Source organism: Equus przewalskii, chromosome 28, assembly GCF_037783145.1.
Source record: "Equus przewalskii isolate Varuska chromosome 28, EquPr2, whole genome shotgun sequence".
Lineage (NCBI taxonomy): Eukaryota > Metazoa > Chordata > Mammalia > Perissodactyla > Equidae > Equus > Equus przewalskii.
In genome coordinates, this window is record NC_091858.1 from 2,152,499 (window position 1) to 2,178,173 (window position 25,675).

General features: G+C 36.3%; 1 protein-coding gene and 1 pseudogene across 2 annotated transcripts in view; one reads left to right on the forward strand and one right to left on the reverse strand.

The window, feature by feature from the left end:
- The first annotated feature begins 2,331 nt into the window (after nucleotides 1-2,331).
- On the forward strand, nucleotides 2,332-2,970 carry LOC103543295 (large ribosomal subunit protein uL5-like; annotated as a pseudogene).
- Nucleotides 2,971-6,180: 3,210 nt separating this feature from the next.
- HOOK3 (hook microtubule tethering protein 3) overlaps nucleotides 6,181-25,675 on the reverse strand; it is a 103,287-nt gene continuing 83,792 nt past the window's right edge. For both annotated transcript variants that reach the window (XM_070598692.1, XM_070598693.1), the window contains exons 18-22: nucleotides 24,469-24,551; nucleotides 23,326-23,426; nucleotides 21,690-21,794; nucleotides 21,452-21,523; nucleotides 6,181-15,737 (exon numbers count right to left, since the gene is read on the reverse strand). In XM_070598692.1, coding sequence (XP_070454793.1) covers nucleotides 15,597-15,737; nucleotides 21,452-21,523; nucleotides 21,690-21,794; nucleotides 23,326-23,426; nucleotides 24,469-24,551 — 502 coding nt within the window. In that variant the 3' untranslated portion in view covers nucleotides 6,181-15,596. The remainder of the gene's footprint in view (nucleotides 15,738-21,451; nucleotides 21,524-21,689; nucleotides 21,795-23,325; nucleotides 23,427-24,468; nucleotides 24,552-25,675) is intronic.

The following is a 25,675-nucleotide window of genomic DNA, read 5'->3' on the forward strand; positions in this document are numbered from 1 at the left end:
AGAATCTGTTCTCCTTATAACAGGACACATTTGTTATCTTACCAAAACTTTGACTGGAATGTCATATTTGAGAGAAACATACAGACTCAGATATGACAATACTGCCTTTGAGGAATAAGGTTGACTTTCTGGAAATAAAGACACTTGGAAATATGGGCCTGGTACCTTGCTTTACAGAGAGAGATTCCAGCAATCTTACCTGGTAAGTAAGGAAGCTTGCTTATCTGGCAGGTGCCATGAACCTCGAAATATTTTGGGAAATCTGAAGAAAGGAGAGAAATTCACCCAAATCTAAGGTATTGCAGGCAAGGCCTGATGGCACAAATCCTTGGTGTGGCTTTCCTGGCCTCGAGAGGTCTTTACAGTTCAATCTGAGATTCCTCACAGAGAATTCCAGCAAAGCAGATTTAAGAGCCTATGCGATCAATTGCTATTCTTGCTGCACTTATGTAAATAACTGGGCCAAGTTTCTTGAAACTAAACTTATTTTGCAAACCAATTAGTCTTAATTTGACTATCTTTGGCAAAAATGAGAGTGATTTTAGAGAGAAGAATTATGTTTCAGTGAAAAACTATAACGCACATTTGTGGATATTAGATCCTAGTTCTGTTAATTGTCTTTGAGGCTTTTTCTACCTGTGAACTGGACTGGATCCTGAATTCTTCTACTGAAATATCTGATTACAAACCTCCAAACTAATGTTTTCAATTTTCACCTTATTTTCATTTGGAATCATTGAGAATTGAACATGCTCTTTTTCCTGAAGCCTTGCAAACTGAAGCTGAACAACTTGATAGAAACTTAAGAGAGATTCCTGTCTGTTGCTGTGTAAGCTGTAAGCCACTCAGAAAGATACCTGAATGCCCGATGACATCATCAGAGATATTTCAAGCTGCAAAAAGACCCTTATTTAAATACTGAAATGTCTTTAATGAGAAGGACTGTCCTTCAAAACAGAATGGCTTTAGATATTCTTACTGCATCCCAAGGTGGTACATATACAATCATTCAGACTGGATGCTGTGCTTTTATACGTGATGAATCTTCCAATGTGTCATCTCTGCTAAAACACATGAAGGAGCAAGTGGATGCCTTATGTGATCCGACACCCAGTCTTGAATTGTTTGGTTTGCTCCCTTCCGGTATCAGTTCCCTTTTCCGATCCGGATTGGAATTCCTATTTCTACTACTTCTTGGAATTCTTGTACTAGTCATAATATTCAAACTAATTGTTGTTTTCTTTACTCACTGTTGTAAGAGTAGCATACAAACTAAAGTAATGATTGCTTGACGGCTTGAGATGGTTGATCTGTCTTATTACTCTGGACAAATTTCTTTTTCTGATAGGGACTACGACTAAGAATTCATTTCAGACCAATCCTTTCAAAATGTTGAGTTATTATCGTTACTGTACTTGTTCTATAATCATATACAATGTAAATGTGAAGTGTCATAGAAAAGCACATATACAATGTTTGCACAACAATCTAAAATTAATTGGAAATTACATGATATGTGAAATGCTTCCTCTGTTAATATATATATATAACTCTATGCTTGTCCACTATTTCCCCCCAGCGTGGACGACTAGGCAAATAAATGAAATAAAAGCCTAGCACCGAGCAACATGATGGACCCAGGGCAGGCAGCAACAACCCTGGCGCTGAGGGACAATATTTTGATCATCAATGCTTTCTTTTGAAATATTAGAGATCAAAAGGGGGAAATGATAAATAAAAATGGCAAGTAATAGGATATATTGGAGTATATGAGGAAGCCATTTGGTATAAACCTAATTTGGCCTGACTTTGTATTTCCAAAAGGGCCTGACTGTGGCCATTGAGCATGCCTTGTATATCTGCTTAGACATTTTGAGATAAAGGTGCAACTTCCCTCCCCCTCCCAACGTTGGCATCTCCTTAAAGATTAAGCATCTTTCTTTAGGCTGGGAACTGATTGCAGCGCTCATCTGTGACCGCCCAGCTCGAGGCAACAGACCTGCCAGCCTGCAGCATTCACTGAGACAGAGCAGACCTATCTGTCATTTCCATCAGTCGCTGTGCTGACAGAGCAGCCTCGTGACTACTGTAAAAGGGACATTTCAATCATATCTTTGAGGGTATATAACCACCCTGTATACCCCCACTTCTTTGGAGAGCTCTGTTGCTTTGTGGAAAGACTCTCCCGGGTTATAATCCTCAGATTTAACCTCAGAATAAACTCACCCAAATTTTCATTTATAGATTGGTTATGGATTATTTTCGTCGACACTCACCAGAAAAAAAAAAGGAAAAAAAAAATGCAGTTTAGCTCTCTTCCTGTTCCCCACCATGGTGCAGGATCAAGGTGAAAGGAGAACCCCATGTGGGAACTCCGCATCAGCAAGCTCTGCCTCAACATCTGTGTGGGCGAGTGGAGACAGACTGACCTGGGCAGCGAAGGTGCTGGAGCAGCTCACTGGCCAGACTCTAGTGTTCTCCAAAGCTAGATACACCAGCAGATCCTTTGGCATCAGAAAAATGAGAAGATTGGCATCCACTGTGCAGGCCATGGGACAAGGCAGAAGAAATCTTGGAGAAAGGTCTAAAGGTGTGAGTACAAGTTAAGAAGAAATAACTTCTCAGATACCAGAAACTTGGGTTTGGAGATTCAGGAACACATCAATCCGGGGATCAAATATGACCCGAGCACTGGTATCTGTGAGCTGGACTTCTATGTGGTGCTGGGTAGGCCAGGTTTTAGCATTGCAGACAAGAAGTGCAGGACAGCTGCACTGGAGCCAAACACAGAATCAGCAAAGACGAGGCCACGTGCTGGTTCCAGCGGAGGTATGATGGCATCATCCTTCCTGGCAAATAAATTCCCGTTTCTATCCAAATGGCCAAAACACCGTTTTCAGTGCAATGTACTTTACTGTTGTGTGTTCTGTGAAAGGAGCCTGGCCATATTCAAGTCCTTGGACCTCAAGTGGCTTAAAAGCTTTGATGGGAATAGCTGGTAACACTCCTGTCATCCTCTGATCAGATGCCAGTGTTTCCCGGCAGACCCAGGCCTGAGCTTCGCAGCATTGCCTGTGCTCACCCCACCCTTGTGGATGGGCTGTGGTACCATAGCCCAGTGGACACTGATCTTAGAGAGGAAGGGATGGTTGGGGCTGGGGTTGGAATTCAGAGCCTTCATTAAAGGTGGGGTGCAGTGGTCCCATGTTCCGGGATGCTCTCCTCTGTTTGGTGAATCCGTTCTTCACTAGAGATTTTTCCAGCGCTGATGTCTGGTGACAGGATCACAGGCTATGGTGCAACGGTCAGGATTGAATTTGTTATAACTCTTCAGACTCGGCTTTCCTTGAAAATGAGAAGACTCTCTAGGTTGTTGAGAGGCAGCATAAATAGAGGTGGTCTTTGAGGCAAACCGCCTGGACTCAATTCCCTGCCCTCCCTTTTACTAGCTGTTACCTTAAGCAAGTTAATCTCTCTGCCTTACCTTCCTTACTGTATGCTGGAGGCAATGCTAATAGTAATATCTCCTAGAGAGTTAAACGATTCAACGGTTTGCAGAATGCTTAGACTTGTTCCAGGCACACGGAACTCAGAAAGGGCTGATTCTGTGTGCTGATATACGAGAAATGTTCCTCTAACCAGTGCGCTTCTCCTATGGTGTGAAAGTGGAATTTTCTTGTCTGTACTTTTCCAGGTCACTGAGGCAGGGACATTCAAAAGCCACCATTTCTCTGACCGTTAGACACAATACTTGGCCAGTGGTTCATAGTTTTCAATCGAGTTTAAATTTTGAGCAAATATTAATTCAGTTCAATAATTTACTCACTTGTGACTAACGAGTTAAATTGTCCTCAGGTCACTTTTCATTGCTGTTAAATGGTCTCTCATTTTCTGGCTGCCTTTGTAGGTATTTTAAAGCCCAGAGACTATTTGGTGTGCCTAGTTTTTTATGGAAATGGCTTATTTTGTCTTCCTGATGATAAAGTCTCATCCAATAAGATCAGATCCAGCTGCTTAAAGGGGAGAATCATGAAAAGTGTTACCACAGACTTTTTACTTCTCTTAAAATATCGATGTGCGTTCCCTTCTCAATCTTTCACTGTAGGGCCAGGGCCCTCACTTGTAAACGGAGTGAAAACTTGTGAAGGAAACTGATCCTCGTGCTTCAGTTTCATTTTTATAGGAGGGAACCTCACTTGTTTCAACTTCTGTAATTGCACTAACAGCTGCAACTGGAACAAACATCTTTGAGAACAACAAAAATAAAACAAAAACATGCACTTGAAAAATGAACAATAATTCATTAATAAAGACAGTTCAAAGATATGAGAAATGACAGCACAGTTGTATGGTAATGGGAATGATTAGTAGGGGGAGAAAACTGAAAATGTGCAGGGCATCCTTGGATGCGCCTCCTGCGGAATGCACCTATTGTACAGATGGAGGACTCTGCCACGAACAGAAGAGTTCATCATTACGCACAGACTTTCATATTTTGGACAATTTCCTTAAAATACAGTCCCAGAAATAAACTACCAGAGTAGAGGGTAGGAACATCTTACAGTTCATGCCGCACACAATTAGATACCTGTAAAAAGAAGTATGAGTGTATTTGTGGCTTCAAACTTACCAGAGCTGTACGTAAGATCTACCTCAGGTCTCGTTCATCCTGAAGTTACGTACCTGACTGTTCTGCACCACTATGAATGTGCTTGGCACAGGGATTAGAAAATGGGGAAAGATTCTGACTGCAGAAGTATGATCTTCGTAGCAGAGATCTTCCTTCCTTTTGAATCCAGAACAATGGTAGCTGTGGTAACTTGGTCATTCCTCCACTGAGAAGTGGAGTGTATTCTGTCAGCCCCTTAAAACTTGTCTGTGACAATTCTGACAAATAAAAGAGAAGAGATGCTGTGCAGTTTCCAAAACTAGTTCCTATGAAGCTTTGAAGCTATCGCCGGGGTCCCTTGGAATTTTTGCTCTGGGGGAAGCCAGCTGCGTGTAGCTAGTCTGTCTACTCTGAAGCTCCATTTTGAAAGAGTGCCCAAACTAGTCACATCTGGGGGTTGTGTGGAGTGTTGCCTATCAGCTCTCAGGAGTTCTGTCCCTGTCAGTCTGGGTACCACACACATGAGAAAATAGCCTTCAGATGACCAGCCTCAGCCATTATCAACTGCAACTGAACAAGGGACCCCCACAGCGAGCAGCTGAGCATGTGTCCAGACCTGAGCGACAGAACATATTGTCGTTTAAAGCCATCAGGTTTGGAGTGGCTAGCGATGTGACAGTAACCAGAACAGCGCTTAAGGCAAACTGGTGGGCTTTCAGCTGGGTGAGCCTTCTATTTGGGAACTTTTCTGTGTTGTGCCCATTTGGTCACACAAATCTTTGAAGGCAAAAACATTTTTTGGCTTAATTTTTGTGCTTCAACCTATCTCCTCATCCCTGTCTCCTTTGCTTCAATATTAAATACCCAGGACAGACACTCCATAAGAGCTAAGCTTACTACTGTTATCTCCATGCTAATGAGTGAAGGAAACTTCTATTTATCTTTCTGACGTTAAAATGTTACAATAAATACACATTAAAATGGGTACTATTTTGGCTATGTGCATACTAGTTTTTTATCTTGGTGCTAACTTCACTTTGGAATTACTTGGCTGATTATTTTAATGTAAATTTAATCAATCTCCACATTGCTACTACTGCTTTCCACAACACTGATGACGTCATATTTCAGTAATGCTTAGGGTAGGGGTGAGGAAATGGGTGAACTGTAAGGGTCTACAAGGTAGAAAAAGGAGCACTTATTGCCTAAATAGGATGCTTCAACACTAATGCTTTGTATTGTTAAAGAACGTAAATACTCCACCATTGGTTCTTGTGTCCTGTCTGTGGTAAGACTGATCATGCTGAATGATAACTGTAAGAGGGGAGAAGCCATATTTAACTTTTATCTCAAAGAACTCTGGACAACCAGCTTACAAACATTAAGTACCAGTCTAAATCCAAACAAAATCTATCACAGGTACTGGAAAGAAACTCAAAGAATAAATCAGTGGCATAATCTTTTAATTGGTAGGAACCTATGGCAAGGGCCAAAAGCAAGTAGATGAACACTATTAGACAATTATTCAAAATGTGTTTGTCACGATTTAAGAGCAGAAAAAAAGTCTAAACTGAATTTTTATACAAGTCTTTATTTACAACTTGTTTAACAACTGTACACTTTTTGCAGCCTTGAAAACATTTTTGTATTTGAATGGGAAAATATAGTTTGACCAAATCTTAACTTTATTCTTCATATACATATACATATATTATATGCATACATATAAACATATACATCTAATTAATACCATAACAAGTTGGCAGTCATAAAATTAAAATGAATAAATGATATCAAAAGGAAATACAATATAAGATTTCAAAAAAATTAAAAATCTATCTTCTAGTGGTTTATTGGACTTTATGTTTTTGTGATTTCAGTGAAAACTTCTTACTGAGTCTCTCCAACAAGTCATTCAACTCAGAAAAATAGTGAGAAAATCCACCGATCCAATAACACATAGTAAATGGCTGATAAACTTAGTAAACAGGGGGAAAATGCTTGGATGCCATTATGTACAATGTTGCTAAATCTGTACTGATTCCATTTGTGAAGTGAGAAATTTAGAGTCCTATGTGGATTTCATTTCTGTAGTATAATGACAAAGGATCAAGTTGTGAAATTATAAATTCAACAGTCAAGCAGAAATAAGAATATATCTAGCAATATCCTTTCTGCAAAGGCTAAACTACAAGGTGGATAACCACAATGTCAACTATGACACTAACAACTATGCAGAGAACAGTCAGTGATACTTAAGACATGAGTGTAAGGCTTTAGAGCTGGGACTGTAATCAATACAACGCCAACTCCAATGTACTAAGGTGTTTTCCAGCTCATCTGAAAAGATTAAAAAAGTACTATAGCAACAACAAAAAAGCTTCTTTCTACCCCAAATCTTTGATAGAATTTCTGAATCAAAATAAGGCAAATTATTAAATTATTAGATATGTTCAAATTTTACTGTTCATTACACAACCAAAAATTGGCTGTTAAAAATGGTGGGGCAATTGTTAGAACATGATAATTGCAAAACAAGATAAACCTGGAAATTATTCTTCTGAGTACAAAGCATTCTGAATTATACATAAGCTGTAAACAGCAAAGTTAGTGACAGCAATGACATTTTAGTGCATCTAAATTTTAAATAACTAAGGCTATTAAAAAACAAAAAGACTACTATTAAAAAAATTAAAAGGCCTCAAATCATTGATTGGCATTTGTGTACAGTCATTTCCTGTATTTATACTAAAATGTTATTTCTTATTTCAAGCATATTGAAAATTTCCCTTAATATGAGTCTCTGTAGAACACACATTAAATTATGCCACCAAGGAACTAATAAAATCAACTCAAATCACACCATTTACTCAGCTGTACCTCAACAACAGAATTTCATCATAATTTGCTTGGAATTTGACTCTACTGGATCAAGTCTGTTGCTTGACTAAACAAACTTACAAATGAAAGGGAAAGCATCACAACTTCCTAACAGGATAGTTACTGAGTACCAAGCCAACTCAAAAGAATCATGATTAGTCTCTTTCATTAACAATTTCAAAGATGCATCCATATAGATTCTTTTATTTATGTTAATTACTTTAGTAACAGGCCAAGTAAATACTAAAAAATATTTCATTAACTAAATCACTGGAATAAAATGTCTGCTTCATACATGAAACTTAACTTGATTCATAATCCAAGTTATTAAGAACAGGAAACTATGAAGAAAACCAAAAAAATTATTTGGATCTGGATGCATCTTTAAGCCGGAAGATAATCAAATGTGATTTTAAGGAGAAATGTGTTTCTACAGAAAACTGTTGGCCACTTTCATTACATCTCTATAGACTTAAAAGTAATAGGAGGATATGATGTGGATCAATTTTTGTCAATAAATTAAGCATTCGTCAGTTTGCTCGATAAGTGTGAGACAACTATGTATCATTAACTCAAAAAGACTACATAAAAAAGGAAGAAAACCTGAAGATACTAAGTTATCATTTATGAAATGATTATAACACTTGAAAAATAAAGTGCTAAGAATCTGTTTAAAAAACCATTGAAAACTAGTTTCCAAGAACAGGGTTTTGAATTTTCCAAGCTCTTTTAAAAAGGCTGGTTTTAATTTTTATAAGAAAAATAGCTTTCTTCAACTATGGTGGTAAAATCTAAGCGTTATCATAAGTTCACTGAGTACGTTTATTTTGTCCTTAATTTCTCGTTGGGCATTACAGCGCTGTCAAAAAGCATTTCCTACAGTGATGGAAATGCTCTATTATCTGTGCTGTCCAATAGGGTAACCACTATCCACAAGTGACTACTGAGCACTTGAAATGTGGCCAGGTGACCGGGGAACAGAATTTTAAATTTTATTTAATTTTAAACTGCCACATGTGGCTAGTGGCTAATGAATGGGACAATGCAGATCTAGAATCTACTCTTACCTAAGTTAACAAGCCAACGGATGATAAAGACATTTAGAAGGGGACTTATCTATTCAATAACTAATTACTAGATATTCAAAACATTCTATTTTGTCCGTGTGTGTGTATGAACGGGTTTAATTTTTTACTTTTTAAAAGCCGCTCTTCCCTCAGAGGACATAGTCTAGATTTCTCTATTTGAGTGTTGCTCTCTTCTAGGTGACCTGCCTGAGCAAAGCACATCAGGAGAACAGGGAAGAAAGCAGAAGAAAATACTACAGAAACTTTTTACACTGGAAAAGCACTTCTCTCATCTAAAAACACAAGATAAAACTCTAAGAGAACATTCTTACGAGCAAATCTCCCTATTCTTTGGAAGTAATCATATGTGTCGATGTTTACGTAACAAGGAATTATTTCAGTACTTTTGGACTATAATTTGAATACAAATATATTCAAGTTACAAACGGAAGAGTCCTGACTCCTAAAAACATCTCTCAATAGAACAAGCTGAAGAATTTGCTGTATTTGAACTTAAGAAAACTGGCCAAATTCATGAAGTTTATCTGTTACAGCAGAACCAAGAATATTTTGTAGCATCCTGCCATCTTTAGTATCTGCCTTTCCCATCACCTGACTCCTACCATTTTCCAGGTTCCCTGACTTCGGGCTCCTGAACTTGGCTTTCTTTATCCTGGCTTTGGGTATAGGCAATGATGAAGAAACTATGAAAGCTAAGGACGGTTTGTATGTTTGTATTTCAGGAGACAGGAAAATCAAAGGTAAGAACATCTTCTGATTAACTAGAAGATTGTTTCGTTTTTATTAATGCAACTCGAGAAAACAGTTTCAAGTGTGTTTGCATTTGAGATAACTTGGCTTCAGAAGTATTAACTTATAAAGGAGTCTTATTAATGTGAACTATAGAATGTAACTCATGCCTAGTAGCCCCAGCCTGGCTTCAAATAGACTTCTAGACTTAGAACTTCAGATCTGACTTTAAAAATTTCAGGAAGAGTACAAAACCCATTTCTTTGGGTGATCCTTTACATTTTTCTTAGCAAGCGCTCCAAAACAAGGAAGAATCCCAGTGGAAAAGATATTAATAGAAAATGCCCAGAAAGGGAGAAGGAAAATACTTATCTAATATTAGTAAAGTGCTGTGAATATTGCGGTAAAGTATAAATAATACATAAATGATTAGAATAGTAAATAATATCAAGACAATCATCTCTAATAGTGACATAGATAAAATAAACACACTATAGAATGTATATACAGTAATCACTGCTCACAGGTTAACAAATACCCCAAGAATAAACATGAATCCCTTGTATTAATTTTTTAATATAATTGCTACACTAATTATTTTCTGACGTCAATTTAGAGGTCTAAAGCCATAACGCCTGCTTAGAAGTCCCTCACACACGTTAGAGCCTCAGCATGCTCTGGAGTTTTCTTTCTCTCGCTTTGAGATTGCTCTCTCATGACATTTAATTCTTCCTTAAAGCTCTAAGTAGATATAGTTCAGGATATTTTATAGGCCCACGGACCCAAAATTCTGAGGCTATGGACACATTCTCTGACGATTTCTTCTTCAGACCCTAAGCATCTAATTCAGAGCCTAGTGGTAATGTACAGGTACATAAAGGGTCTCCTTGAATATATTAAGAAAAGCGTCTACTCCTGAGTTCATTTTAAACAAAATTTCCTGTGGGGTTACTAAGTATAATTAAGGGGGGCATAAAATTGAGGCTACGCTTTGTAAACTAGATAAAGTGGCAGATCTAGGTAACTATTAAGAAGTTGGTAGTGATTTTCAGCCACCACAAATTTCTTCTTATCTCATCAAATCACAGTAGCCTTAATGGCCTTAAATCACTATCTTAGATTTAGTAATGGTTTAACAGTTTCAAAATGAAAATACTTTCTCCTCCACTGATAGACACATATAGTTAATATTGTGTGCCTAGTTAATGCCCACTAAAGGGAAGGAGAATTAGAAAATAAACTATATTTGTGTCTACTCTTTTTTCCTGAATGATCATATGTAATAAAGACCGAAGATTTCATGTAAACTGTCCCTTTAGGGACATTTCTTAATAAGTCTTAGTTGTATTAGTACTTTCATCTGCCGGGATATGTGTTTATAGTTAGGTCATTTCTTATCCCAATGATCTGTTCTACTCTCTAGGAATGGATTTGCCTCAACAGCCTTCTGTCACTTTCTCAGATTTCTATGCTCATTTATATATAGTATACAAACCTAATTTTATAGAATATTATTTAAAAATATAAGAAAACAGAAAAACACTGAAAAGAGACATCAGGTTTTTGCTGATATATAATTGTAAGGAAACATTTACAGACCCCGCCCCCCGAACTGCCAAAACTCATATACTTGCCACAATTAGGTTCTGGACTCTGGTTTCTCAAACTAATATCCCATCTCTATCATTTTAAGTGCAATGTGAAGAATCCAAGTATATTCATGTTTCAACATAAGATTAAATATAAATTTTATAAGCTCTTATATTCATAAGGATAATACATGTGAATTGGACTGATAAAAGGCTATTAAAAAAAATCACTAATACTTCCCAGGAGCATAATCAGTGATTGAAAAGAGATGGATGTCATCACATTTGTGATGTCTTCATTTTATAAAAAAGAAGCTAAATATTAATACTTCCATAATTTGGGGAAATGGGGAGGGCTAGACATTAGCTGTGCCAGTAGCAAATTATTTTGTGTATTTTAGGCTTCTAAGAAATGAACAGTATTTATTGGAAAACTTTAGAAAAATGAAAGTATTGTGCTGACAATGGACAATAAAACATTTTCAAAAGTTTCAATAAAAGGAACATACACCAATTATTATTTAAATATACTTTATAGACAGTAAAAAAACTGGATGACAGATACATTGAGAATAGCCTTCCTGATATAAAAACCTCATGATATAAAATATTCGAATCATTATAGTTACAAAGAATAAGCTGTGACACCGCTTTCTAAATGTAATGAAACTGGCTTGTACAACCACTCAAAGCTTTAAGTGGCCATTTGGACAGTTGCGACTACAGAAAAAGAGATTGTTTTTATTGAATGGAAAACCCTTTTAACTTATAAAAAGGGAAAAATGAAAAACGTGCTACAATAATTCACAAAGATTCTGACATCCCATCTTATCTTGCTCAGTACACCCTTTCACCCTACTTCAGAGTATCAGACAGGCTTCACTGTCGAGAAGCACAATGCTACATCAGTTTGACAGCCATTGCTAGGCAGAGTTCCTTCATAATACGAGGATAAAAAGTCAAAATATTCTTCCATAGTTTAATCACTAGACAACAAAAAGCGTTTTGTCTTTATGTTGTTATTTTGCCCTTAGCAAAAAGGAAGATGCCAAGCACCTTCCTCTCACTTTAGGATCAAAGATAGTCTTATCCACATGGCTGTAAACTAGCTAGGATTACACTAGCTGTGGGTAAAACTCACATGTTCCAACTGGGGATAACTGTAACAGCCCTGGAGTCTGAGATCTGACAACTGGAGAGTAAATGCAGAGAGTTAAGAAATTTTAAAAATTTAGATTTTTGTTTCAAGATAATTCTTACGGTGGAATAAAACTTTTCAAGTTTTTAACATGGTGGTATCTTTAAAAGATGAATGCTTATCTAAGAGCAAGAGACACTCAAAAATATTTCGTATCATCAGGTAACAAGAATAAAACAAAACTGCTCTTGAAAAGGAGATGTGAGTAAAGTAGCTCATAAATAAGATGTATCTCTACTTCAACCTCACTCGTCTTTCACTGAACAATCACTTACCGCTGTTCATTGGCACAGACTGACTTTAATGCCTTTGTGAGGACTCACAGGATACACAGGCTCATGTTTCTGACTGGATAATATTTAGGTTAGTTTTGTACAATTGAGCTCTCATTATATAAACAAAACAAGAAAACCTTGACAAAATTACAGAGGACAATATCATCCTTATTATAATCTAATAATTCCTTAAGCCAATTTTGACAGGCTAGGGCTATCTAACAGAAATAACTCAATCTTGATCAATTTTGGAACATGGGTCCTTTATTTAGGGACTTCTTTTTCTTAGTTATTATAAAGTAATTAGACAAATGATAAAAACATATAATCGAGTTTTTGAAAGTTCTTTTAAGATATGTACAATTGTATTATTTATTCTCTCTTTTAGATGTGGTAAACTACTATATTTGCTGGATTTTTCCCCCCATTATAAACTTCTTAAATACACACTGCAGAATATAAATGTTATGTTTTAATATTCTTTAGTTATTTAGGTTGTATTTTCTTACCCTGGTTAGAAAAAAACCAGAAAGTAAGCTTTTTGTTTACAAGCAGTTGGACACTGGGTGATGGCTCACCCAACCTAACGCAATCACCCTGCACTCACTCCACCGCTGAGGCCAGGACTAGCCCCACTGTCCACGTCAACAGCGGCTTCATGAAGCTGCTGTATCCGGGGATTTGCGAAAGATGGCACAACACGGCTCACATCTAGATAAAGCATCCAATGTCTGTTAACTTTCAGACAGACTACGCATCATCACAAACCTTCTGAGAAATTATTAATCATTACTTAAGAAACAGAAATTTCATAAATCCTGTCCAAAGTTGGGCAAGGGAGACAGGACTGTTGCTGTTAAAGCTGTTTTATTCCTGCTTTAAAAAACATAAAAAAATTACAGGATGTTTAGAAACATAATTTCTTCTATATAATGAAAGTAATATACTAAACTTTACAGGTAAAGGACAGTGAAAGTTATGAATGTAAACACCAAAATAACAGCATGCAACACATGCTGAAGAAAAATAAATAAAACTTCCTTCTAAAAGCTTGGCATCTTTCCAAGCCGTTTAGAGCAATATATCTGAGTAGACGGGTGGGTAGGAGCCCAGGAGTGGGGCAGTAAACAGAAAACTAAAATTAAAACCTCTTATTGCATGGGATAGAATCCATGTAATGAACAGTTCACAGACTCTCTTATTTTCATTTATCTTATTTTGTGGGTATAATTTCCCAGTAATTTTAATTTTACCAAGGTTAGTGTTCATGCTCTGTTTTAAAACAGTTGAATCCTTATGCCATCTGCGAAATAAGGGGATAGAACTAAGAACCATCTTAAACTGCTTTTAATCTTTTATTGCCAAAACTTTCCACGTTGCCTAGGCCTGCTTAGCCTCCTGAAACCCACGACGTGTCCTCCTCGCGTGGTCCTCTCCACTACTACTAATTCCTCCTGCTTTACGGCCTGATCCGGCAGAAGCGCTCACACTGCGCTCAGACTTCCGCACTTAATGCAAAAATCAGCACATGCACGGAGTCATTTCTGTGTATACTATAATACCTTTCTGCAAGGACAGTTTCTGAGGACAAATGAAAATACTACTAATTTTTAGGTCAATTTTCTTATAAAAAACTAAGGACTGAAAATCAAACACTTGGCATACGGTTGCTGAAAATTCTTAATTATATTTATCTTGATTTAAAATTATTCATTTGTATTTAATATACAAAACTAAATTAAACCTGAACTTCCAAATAGCAAGTACATGAAATAAAATCCTCTTATTAGATAACCTATCTAAAAACAAAAACAAAAATCAGCCTAATTTCCGTAATTTTTTGCTTTTAAAAAAGATGGGCTATGGTGCAAGAAAAAGGCTGCAGGGCAACTTAAATATAATTTGGGACCCGACACTTACGTCAATATGGAAAGTTAAGCAGAGGCATTTCATTTTCAAATGAATATGTTGCATTTATATAGCACCTTAAATAGTCAAAGTGCTTGAAAATTATTATTACTTGACAGCCATTTGTCAATGTAAATAAACATGGTTTACAACCTGTCAACAAATCTAAGCACTGTGAGGCCACCAAACACCCAAGAGAATCTATTCAGTAGCAAATTCTTGGGCTAGGACATAGAATTAAGAAAAAATGTGAGAGAGACCTGTCACAACATTACATAGAAGAAGTCACTTACTGATCTTAATGACTGATATTAAAATGTTAGGTGTTAGGAATTACTGAGAAATAGAAGGGTTTCTATTAAGGAGAAAGTAAAACAAATGGAGGTGCGAGTCAACAAGGAAATTGCCCCAAAAGTAAGGCTACCTATTACTTCTAAGTACATGAAAAATAAGTCTTTTAGATGTGGAGGGCAGTTGACTTTACAAACGTTGCCACATTGCTGGGATTTGATTCTCAGTTACTATGAGATTCCAAAACAAGAAAAAAACCAATGCACTGCTAAATTTTCTTCTTCTGCAATTTCCCCCCAAATAACCTACTCCATGCATTCACTTCTGCCAGCAAACAAGATAGCAGAAAATAATGAAATTCTACGTATTTATGTTTTAAAAATAGTTTCCAAATCTTCGGACAAATTTAATTTCCTAGAAAACAATGTGAAAACTCATTTTTTACTCTAAATAGTTCTATCAGGTGCTTTAGGTAAGATCTGATTAGCACCTCTGCCAATGTATTTATGTCTTTGCAAAAAGTGCACTTGCCAACCATTTTATATAGTAAATACGCAAGTTATCTGAAGTGCATTTGGAAAACAATTGAAAACACAGATTAATACATCATAAAAAGATTAATTCCCTTTAAACAAAGACATTCTTATAAAGCATGGTAACACAGAGGCACAATAAAGAATATAAATTGTATATCAATTATTGGCAGAAAATCTAATTCATTACAAAGCCTACACCATCGGGGAAAGGACATTTTCATACAAAGAAAAGTACTACACTATTATACAATGCTTTTAATTGGGCATTTAAAAATTTTTGGCACATTAAAAGGAACTGAAAGGACTACAAAATAAAGGACCAAGAAACTAAAACATTATAGATACAGGAAAAAGTCCTCAAATGAGAAACTACTAAATATTAACATAAAATCGAGACAAATATTAAGCTGGCTGAATTTCCTGAAATGTTGTTATATGTAACAGAAGTACGTTTTGAATGCAGGGTATTTTTTATTCTAATGGCAAGACTTGTCTACCTTGCTGTGGCTGGTTGAACGTGGCCCGGGTAAGATCTTCTGGTGCTGGTCGCTTGTCTTTGCCGAGCCAGAAATGACTGCCCTGAACCTGTACTAGCAAGTCTGTCTTCAGCTGCCTTTTTATGCAGAGTCATTCCCTATAACAGAAAAAAATAATCAATGAAAAAATAGTGGAACATATTCTCATAAAAGAAAATTTCATCAAGCAGAATTTGTTACACAGTATCATAAGGCACAATTAGGTATGTTAATTCTGCTCATTAGAGATAAAAATCTTATAGACACAATTTAGTTCCAACAATTAGGTACAAATCTTCCTTTGGAAAAATTAAGGCTTAATTTTCTGAATTTACAATAACCAAAACCATAGATAATGAAGACAGATTTTTGAAATATATTACCCATACCCAATCATAACATACTTCCCTTTCCAATCAAATGTATAAAGTGATTTTCCAAGAAAAAAAGCAAAATTGATTGGAAGCAATTGATTCACATGGGGTTGTGGAATTCACAGGGCTTAGTTAGAATGGAAAAACACAAACGCACTTGTTTCTGAAGGTGGAAAGGCACAGTAGGTGTAATACATACCACCATGCTGTTTTTCTTCACTTCAGGCAGACTTGTATTCTCAAACAAACTAAGAAAAGTTCCCGAAAGCCCACAACAGAGGGCCCAAGTGAGAGCAAGGGGTCTTTCCTGAAGACAGGAGAAGAGTGGCCTACTAGCTTAGAAGGGAGAGGAGCCACAATGGAAAAAATCAACCAAGAACATAAAATTACTAATAAGAATTGAGGCGCAGAGCTCCAGGATCACTAACTTTAAAAAAACAATGATTTTATAGAGGTCATAATAGTTTATAACACTGTGAAATTTCAGTTGTACATTGTTATTTGTCAGTCACCAAATCTGTGTGCTCCTTTACTCCTTATGCCCACCTCTCAACCCCCTTCCCTGCTGGTAACCATTAGTTTGAGCTCTTTGTCCATGTATTTATTTATCTTCCACATGAGTGAAATCATATGGTGTTTGTCTTTCTCTGTCTGGCTTATCTCGCTTAACATAATACCCTCAAGTTCCATCTGTTGTCACAAATGGTACAAGTTTGTCTTTTTTATGGCTGAGTAGTATTCCACTGTGTACATATACCACATCATCTTTATCCAATCATCAGTTGATGGGCACTCGGGTTGCTTCCATGTCTTGACTATTGCGAATAGTGCTGCAATGAACATAGGGGTACATAAGTCTCTTTGGATCATTGATTTCATGTTCTTTGGATAAATACCCAGTAGTGGGATAGCTGGATTGTATGGTATTTCTATTTTTAATTTTTTGAGAAACTTCCATACTGTTTCCCATAGTGGCTGCACCAGTTTGTATTCCTACCAGTAGTGTATGAGGCTTCCCTTTTCTCCACATCCTCTCCAACATTCGTTGTTTTTTGTCTTGGTAATTATAGCTATTCTAATAGGTGTAAGGTGATAGCTTATTGTAGTTCTGATTTGCATTTCCCTGATGATTAGTGATGTTGAACATCTTTTCACATCCCTGGTGGTCATCTGTGTATCTTTTTTGGAAAAATGTCTGTTCATATCCCCTGCCTATTTTTTGATCAGGTTATTTTGTTGTTGTTGAGTTGTGTGAGTTCTTTATATATTTTGGAAATTAACCCCTTTTTGGATATATGATTTGCAAATATTTTCTCCCAGTTGGTGAGTTGTCTTTTCGTTTTGTTCATGGTTTCCTTTGCCTAGCAGAAGCTTTTTAGTCTCATGAAGTCTCATTTGTTCCTTTTTTCTTGTTTCCCTTGCTCAAGTAGACATGCTATTTGAAAAGATCCTTCTAAGATTGATATCAAAGAGTGTACTATCTATATTTCTTCTAGTTTTATGGTTTCATGTCTTACTTTCAAGTCTTTAATTAATTTTGAGTTAATTTTTGTGTATGGTGAAAGATACTCTCATTCTTTTGCATGTGGCTGTCCAGTTTTCTCAACACAATTTATTTATTTATTTTTGGTGAGGAAGATTGTTGCTGAGCTAACATCTGTGCCAATCTTCCTCTATTTTGTATGTGGGACACTGCCACAGCATGGCTCAATGAGTGATGAGTAGGTCCCCACCCAGGATCCAATCCGGTGAACCCAGGGCTGCCAAAGTGGAACACATGAACTTAATCACCATGCCACCAAGTGAGCCCCCCAACACCATTTACTGTACCTGTTTTTGTACCAGTACCATACTGTTTTGATTGCTATAGCTTTGTAGTATATTTTGAATCAGGGGTGTGATGCCTCCAGCTTTGTTCCTTCTTCTCAGGACTGCTTTAGCAATTCGGGGTTTGTTGTTGAGACATATGAATTTTAGGATTATTTATTCTAGTTCCATGAAGAATGTCATTGGGATTCTGATTGGAATTGCAATGAATCTGTGGATTACTTTAGGTTGTATGGACATTTTAACTATGTTTATTCTTCCAATCTATGTGCATGAAATATAATTCCATTTCTTTATGTCATCATCGATTTCTTTCAATAATGTCATATAGTTTTCATTGTAGAGGTCTTTCATCTCCTTGGTCAAATCTATTCCTAAATACTTTACTCTTTTTGCTGCAATTGTAAATGGGGATTGTATTCTTGAGTTCTCTTTCTGTTTGCTTGTTATCAGAGTAGAGCAGTGCAACTGATTTTTATAAGTTGATTTTGTACCCTGCAACGTTGCTACAATTGTTGATCATTTCTAATAGTTTTCAGATGGGTTTTTTTAGGGTTTTCTATACATAAAATCACGTCATCTGCAAACAGCAAGCATTTTACTTCTTCACTGCCTATTTGGATTCCTTTTGTTTCTTTCTCTTGCCTAACTGCTCCGGCCAAAACTTCCAGTACTATGTTGAATAAGAGTGTTGATAGTGGGCATGCTTGTCTTATTCCTGTTCTCAGAGGGATGGCTTTCAGTCTTTCCCCGTTGGGTATGATGTTGGCTGTGGGTTTGTCATATACGGCCTTTATTTTGTTGAGGTGCTTTCCTTCTATACTCATTTTATTGACAGTTTTTTAAATCATAAATGAATGTTGGATCTTGTCAAATGCTCTCTCTGCATCTATTGAGATGATCATGTGATTTTTATTCCTCACTTGTTAATGTGGTGTATCACATTGACTGATTTGCAGATGATGAACCATCTCTATGTCTCTGGTATAAAACCCACTTGATCACAGTGTATGATCCTTTTAATGTATTGCTGTATTCAGTTTGCTAATATTTTGTTGAGGACTTTTGCATCTATATTCATCGGTGATATTGGCCTTTAATTTTCCTCTTTGTGCTGTCCTTTTCTGGCTGTGGGATCAGGGTGATGCTGGCCTCATAGAAAGTGTTAGGAAGTGTTCTATCTTTCTCAATTTTTTGGAATAGTTTGAGGATAGTTTGAGTGTCTGCTATAATTCTCCACAGAAGCCATCTGGTCACGGACTTTTATTTTCTGTGAGGTTTTGGATTACTGTTTCAATCTCTTTACTTCTAACTGGTCTATTCAGATTCTCTATTTCTTCTTGATTCAGTCTTGGGAGGTTGTATGAGTCTAAGAATTTACCCATTTCTTCCAGGTTGTCCAATTTGTTGGCATATAGCTTTTCATAGTATTCTCTTACAATCATTTGCATTTCTGTGGTGTCAGTTATAATTTCTCCTCTTTCATTTCTAATTTTATTTATTTGAGGCTTCTCTCTTTTTTTCTTGGTGAGTCTGGCTAGGGGTTTGTCAATTTTGTTTATCTTCTTGAAGAACCAGTTCTTAGTTTCATTGATCCTTTCTACTATTTTTTTTGGTTTCAATTTTATTTATTTTTGCTCTAATTTTTATTATTTCCCTCCTTCTGCTCACTTTGGGCTTTGTTTGTTCTTCTTTTTCTAGTTCTGCTAGGTATAGTTTAAGATTGCTTATTTGAGATTTTTCTTGTTTGTTAAGGTGGGCCTGTTTTGCTATGAATTTCCCTCTTAGGACTACTTTTGTCATATCCCAATGGAGTTAGTATGATGCATTTTCATTTCCATTTGTCTGCAGGTATTTTTTGATTTTTCCTTTAATTTCTTCATTAATCCATTGGTTGTTCAGTAGCATGTTGTTTAGTCTCCACATATTTGTCACTTTCCCAGCTTTTTTCTTGCAGTTGATTTCTAGTTTCATAGCATTATGGTTGGAAAAGATGCTTGATATGATTTCAGTCTTCTTAAATGTATTGAGGCATACCTTGTTTCCCAACATATGGTCTACCTTTGAGAATGTTTCATGTGCACTTGAGAATAACGTGTATTCTGCTTTTGGATAGAATGTTCTATATATCTCTATTAAGTCCAGCTGGTCTAGTTTTTCGTTTAATTCCACTATTTTCTTGTCACTAACACTAACTTTTAACAAGGACAAAGTGGAAAGAGAATAGGTGGAGGCAGGACTGGTTCCTAGAGAATTTCCTTAAATATATAGTTTTTTCCCTATCTTTTAAATTTTAATTTTCAAGAAATCTATATTTGTTAACAATAATAGTATTCTAAACACAATACAATTTCCTCTTTTGTTTTTCAAAATTGTGATAAAATCTTAAATATGTAGTTTTAACCAAGGCAAATATAAATGAACTATGCCATAAAATTGTATAAATTTTTGACAAAGATCAAATCACATTATTAGAAGGCCTGGGACACTAGCCTTTAAGACACAGCATCAATTATAACTGTAAAACAGAAATAATGGCATTGTGCCAATAACACAACTATAGAGTCAGGGGGGTCTGACGAAAAGAATCTGGTCCAATTTCCTGTCTTGCACAACTGACACTTCGAAAAGGCAAAAGTGGTCTTACAAAGAAGAACAAAGAAGGAAAAGATGACAAAAAGTCTAGAAAAAAATATTGAAAAAAGTACAGCATTCTTACAAATTCATAGCTATTTATATCTAGAAAATGTTACTGAAGCCCAGATATTGATGAGCATTTATTTTCCCCTGCAATACATTTAAAGTTTTTTTGTGTTGGAAAATTCAACCTCAAAACCTCCAGTCGTTCAGGGTCTAATACTGCTGGACCAGTTAGAACATTTTCCAAACCCTATGAGATAGTTAGCCAGTCCTGGTGGTCTAATAGTTAAGATCCCACATTCTCACTGCCACGGTCTGGGTTCATTTCCTGGTCAGGGAACCACACCACCAGTCTGTCGGTTGTCATACTGTCGTGGCTACATACTGCTGTGACGCTGAAAGCTATGCCAGCGGTATTTCAAATATCAGGAGGGTCACCCATGGTGGACAGGTTTCAGCAGAAGTTCCAGACTAAGAAAGATAAGGAGGAAGGACCTGGCCACCCGCTTCCAAAAAACTGGCCATCAAAACCCTATGAATAGCAGCAGAACATTGTCTGATAGAGAGCGGGAAGGTGAGAGGATGGCACTAACTGTCAACAACCACAAACGAGATAGCTGAAGTAGCCTTGGTGTAAGTACCACTCCTGGAAAGGCACTGAAATAGTCCCACAAAACAAAAGTTACTGCAATTTTGTGTAGATAATATTACAGTCCCGTTCCCCTAGAATAAAATGATTCTGAGGGGCCAAAATCCAACTGATTCTATCCTCTAGGTTTAATGAAGTGTTCAAAACGCCCTAACCCTGTTTATGGTGGTTCTCTTATCTGCTTTTCAGTCCTAAGGTTAGCATTAAGGTTTTGTTAGTTTGTGTTAGAATGGCAATTACTTTCAGATTCATTTGGTAGAGTTACTTCTACAGTAGAGGGAGTATAATAAATATTACATATTCACTGAACTTTGCAATATGATGTCAAGTGTTATTTTCTTACCATATTGTACCAGGCACTAACAAGATATTTCTCCTCCATCTCTCTTTGACTCTTTGTTTTCTCATATTCTTTCTGAAAAGCAAGCACATGTAAATATTTAAAGATAAAAAACAATTCAATATCAATGAAGTACTCACACTTAACAGTCTAAATTAATGGACACAATTGTATAGAGGAAGGCTCCTAGAAAATAAAGAATCGAAAATAAAATATTTTATCATCTAGTATAGTAAACTACCTCTAATGAATGGAACAGTCGGTCCCGTTCCTGGAGCTGATTTTTAAGAGCCTGTATTTCTGGTGCTGCTCCTTGATTCTGTTTAGGATCTAAAGTACGGATAACCTGTAAAAAGCAATAAAAGAAAATTAAAAAAAAAATCAAAGGATAAACTTTATGAGAATCAAAAGCTGTCTTACATGAATACTTTAAAATGTGAATGTATGAAATAATATTCAATTGTTGTAACTTTCAATTATAAAACTTTTTAATTATGTACAAGAATCAAGTATAAGAAGTAATTCTGGGGTCCGGCCCTGTAGCTGAGTGGTTAAGTTCGTGTGCTCTGCTTCGGCAGCCCAGGGTTTTGCCAGTTCAACTCCCGGGCGTGGACATGGCACTGCTCATCAAGCCATGCTGAGACGGCATCCCACATGCTATAACTAGAAGGATCCACAACTAAAAATACACAACTATGTACCAGGGGGCTTTAGGAGAAAAAGGGAGAAAAAAAAAGAAGTAATTCTGGCTTAAAATTAATAAGTAATACCACAGCAGACACTACTGACAGCTGTCTCCTTTTCCTTTCCTCTGATTTGGTTCAGCTAGTGTTCCCCTCCGACCAGACGTGTACTTAGGGGCACGTCCTTATGGTTTAAAAGCCTATCACTGTGGCCCATCCCCTCCTCTGCCAGTGCCCCAGTTTAAGCATGGGCATGTGATGCAATTCTAGTTAACCAAATAGAAGTTTTCTGGGAAGTCTTTTTGCTTTTTGGCCCAATGCTTTTACTATCAAAAATAACCAAATCTGTAGAAAATTGGAAAGAACAGAACAATAAAAATTCATTTCCTTTAACCCAGATTCACCAATAGCTGCACTACCACATTTGATTTCTCTCTCTAGACACACAAACACACACACACACACACACACACGCCTGCTTGTTTTGGGGACTATTTTAAATTAATGTGCAGACTTCATGACACGTAACTCTGAAATATTTCAACGTGCATCTCCTTAGACTAAGGACATTCCCCCACATAATCATAATACCATTATCATCTGTAAGAAATTAACAATATTAGAAATCATCACCATTCAGTCCAAATCCACATCTCCACAGCTGTCTCCAAAATGTCTTTCAAAACTGCTCATTTCTGCCCCCAGCCCAGGACCCAAATATTAATGCACTACATTTGGTATTTAGGTCCCTTTGGCTCTTTAAATTACAACAGCTCCCTCACACTCCACTGTCTATATTTGTTTTTCTATAACATTGACTTCTATGCCAAATTCTGGATTTATCTGATGACTTCCTGAAGGTGCTATTTAACTTGTTTCAATAACCACATTTTCCCTGGGAACTGAAAGTTAGGTCTAGAATATTGCTTAGAATCAGGTTAAATATTATTGGTAATGATACCCCACCAGGAGGCACAAGATATTGGTTGTCCTACCATTAGTGTAGCTAATTTTGATTACTAGTTAAGGTGATGACTGCCACTTATTTCCTACATAAAGATACACTGTCGTTTTGGCAGTTCTTGACCTTCTCCTGACAGCTCTCTGTGTGAAAAGTCGCTGTACGTGCACTATATTCTGAGATGTCAGTGAAATATGATCAGAAAGTAGAGATACCCACAAATTCATACTTACACTTTTGGCTTTCTCTAAGTATTTTTTATATCGTTCTTCCATTTGCTTCATTTCCTCTTCTTTCTTTCGTAAAGCTTCTTGTAATTCTTCAATTTTTAAGGCTGCAGATGAGACAGCAAAAAATTTTTTTGAGATTATAACAACTTTAAAAATATATCAACCGACAAACAGTAAATAGGTAACAGCTTTGAGAGATTGTTTGGTCTATTTCTACATATAATTTTCTTTAAAAAACCCTAATTTATAATTTTTGTTTTTACAAAAAGCTTTTTTTATAAACAAAAATTGCAGTATGGAAGTGAATAAATTAAAAAGTAACCATTGACAGATGAATGGATACACAAAATGTGGTAAATACATACAAGTGAATATTATTTAGCCTTAATTCTGATATATGCTACAACATGGAGCCATTACCAAGTGAAAATTAAAGATATTATGCTGAGTGAAATAAGCCAGACATGATGCATGATGGCACTTATATAAGTTACCCAGAATAGTCAAATCTGTAGAGACAGAAAGCAGAATAGTGGTTTCCAGAGGCAGGGGGGTTAGGGGAGAGAGGGGAGTTATTGTTTAATGGGTATGGAGTTTGAGTCTGGGACGATGAAAAAGTTCTGGAGATGGACAGTGGTTGTACAATATCAATATACTGGATAGTTGAGTGATGGATTGTGTTTGCACGATAATGTGAATGTACTTAATGCTACTGAACTGTATAACTAAAAATGGTTAAAGTGGTTATTTTTATGTTATGTAGATGTTACCACAATAAAAAACAGTAAAAGTCTGCATCCTACTCCCACCTCCACACCAGAGAATTAATAAAGTCAGTTACCCACATGTGTAAATATCAACAGAAGTAAAAGTTTGGCTGACTTACATGCAACTACACTATGGAAATAACTAACTTCATAAAATATTCATTAGCATCCATAGTTAAGGAAAATCTCACTGCTATAATTAGAAATTTAAGAAACATTATGAAGATGATTATATACTTTTTGTAAATAAGGCAAATTCTTTAATTGCTAGAATGTCATAGGACCTATTTCTAAAAGAAACAATATTATATAAACTCATTATCACTAGGGTAATATATGGCTAACTAATTTAAAACTATGCTAATTGGGAAAAACTCACAGCTGTTGTTAAATCTTGGTTCAAGATCTTCTATAATGGCTCTCTTCTTCTGCAATTCATTATTGGCTTCATGCAGCTTCTCTCTGTAACAAAGTATGTAACACTGTGTCACCTACTACTGTTTTGTATTTTTTTCCACAAACGAAAACTCTAAGTTCTTTACTCTTGGAATATACTTGCATAGCACACAGCGCTATGAAACACAGATGAAAAGACTAATTCAACATGAATTTTATATATATATATATATATATATATATTTTTTTTTTTTTTTTTTTTTTTTGCTGAGGAAGATTTGCCCTGAGCCAACATCTGTTGCAGATCTTCCTCTTTTTGTATGTGAGCTGCTGCCACAGCATGGCCACTGACAGACGAGTGGTGTAGGTCCATGCCTGGGAACAGAACCCAGGCTGCTGAAGCGGAGTGTGCCGAAATTAACCACTAGGCCACTGGGGCTGGCCCAATATATTTTTTAAATAAGTGAAAAAAATAGAGACAAAAATCTCAGAGTTTGAAGTAGTAGTCAATTTCTTTTACATGAACCTGAACAAGAGAGTACAAAGAACTTAATGATCTTAATATTTTTTCTAGGAACAAGATATTGTAAAAATTAAATTACAAATTTGCAGAGATTTTACAATGTAAAATCTTACTGAAAAAGAAGTGAAGTTCTAAAAACAAGAACAGAAAGAACACTACACACCAATACAAAGGAATGCATTAATGATACATGCAACCACATGGATAGATCTCACAGAAGGTTGAACAAAGGAAGTCAGACATGAAAGGGTAATACTGTATGATTCCATTTATATCAAGTTCAGAGACTATCAAAATTAATGAAAGGTGATAGAGATCAACACAGTGATGAGCTTGGGGATATAATCAATCAATTAGAAGAGAGAAGGAAGAATCCTGGTGGGCTGCTGGAAATATGCTATATGTTGATCTGGGTTACCTATGTACGTAGAAGGACATTCATGAAGTGGCAGACTTAGGAACTTAGGATTTGTGTACTTTACTGTATGTAAGGCATATTCTAATACAATAGTAAAAAGAATGAATGTACAGAAAGTACGTTTTTCCTGGTGTTTATATAATATGTGTAATTCTCCCTATATAGTACCTAGTGAGGCACTCTGTAATATGAGAGGGAAACAAGGCTACAAAAATTGGAAAACAGAGAGAAACACTAAAAAACCAGAGT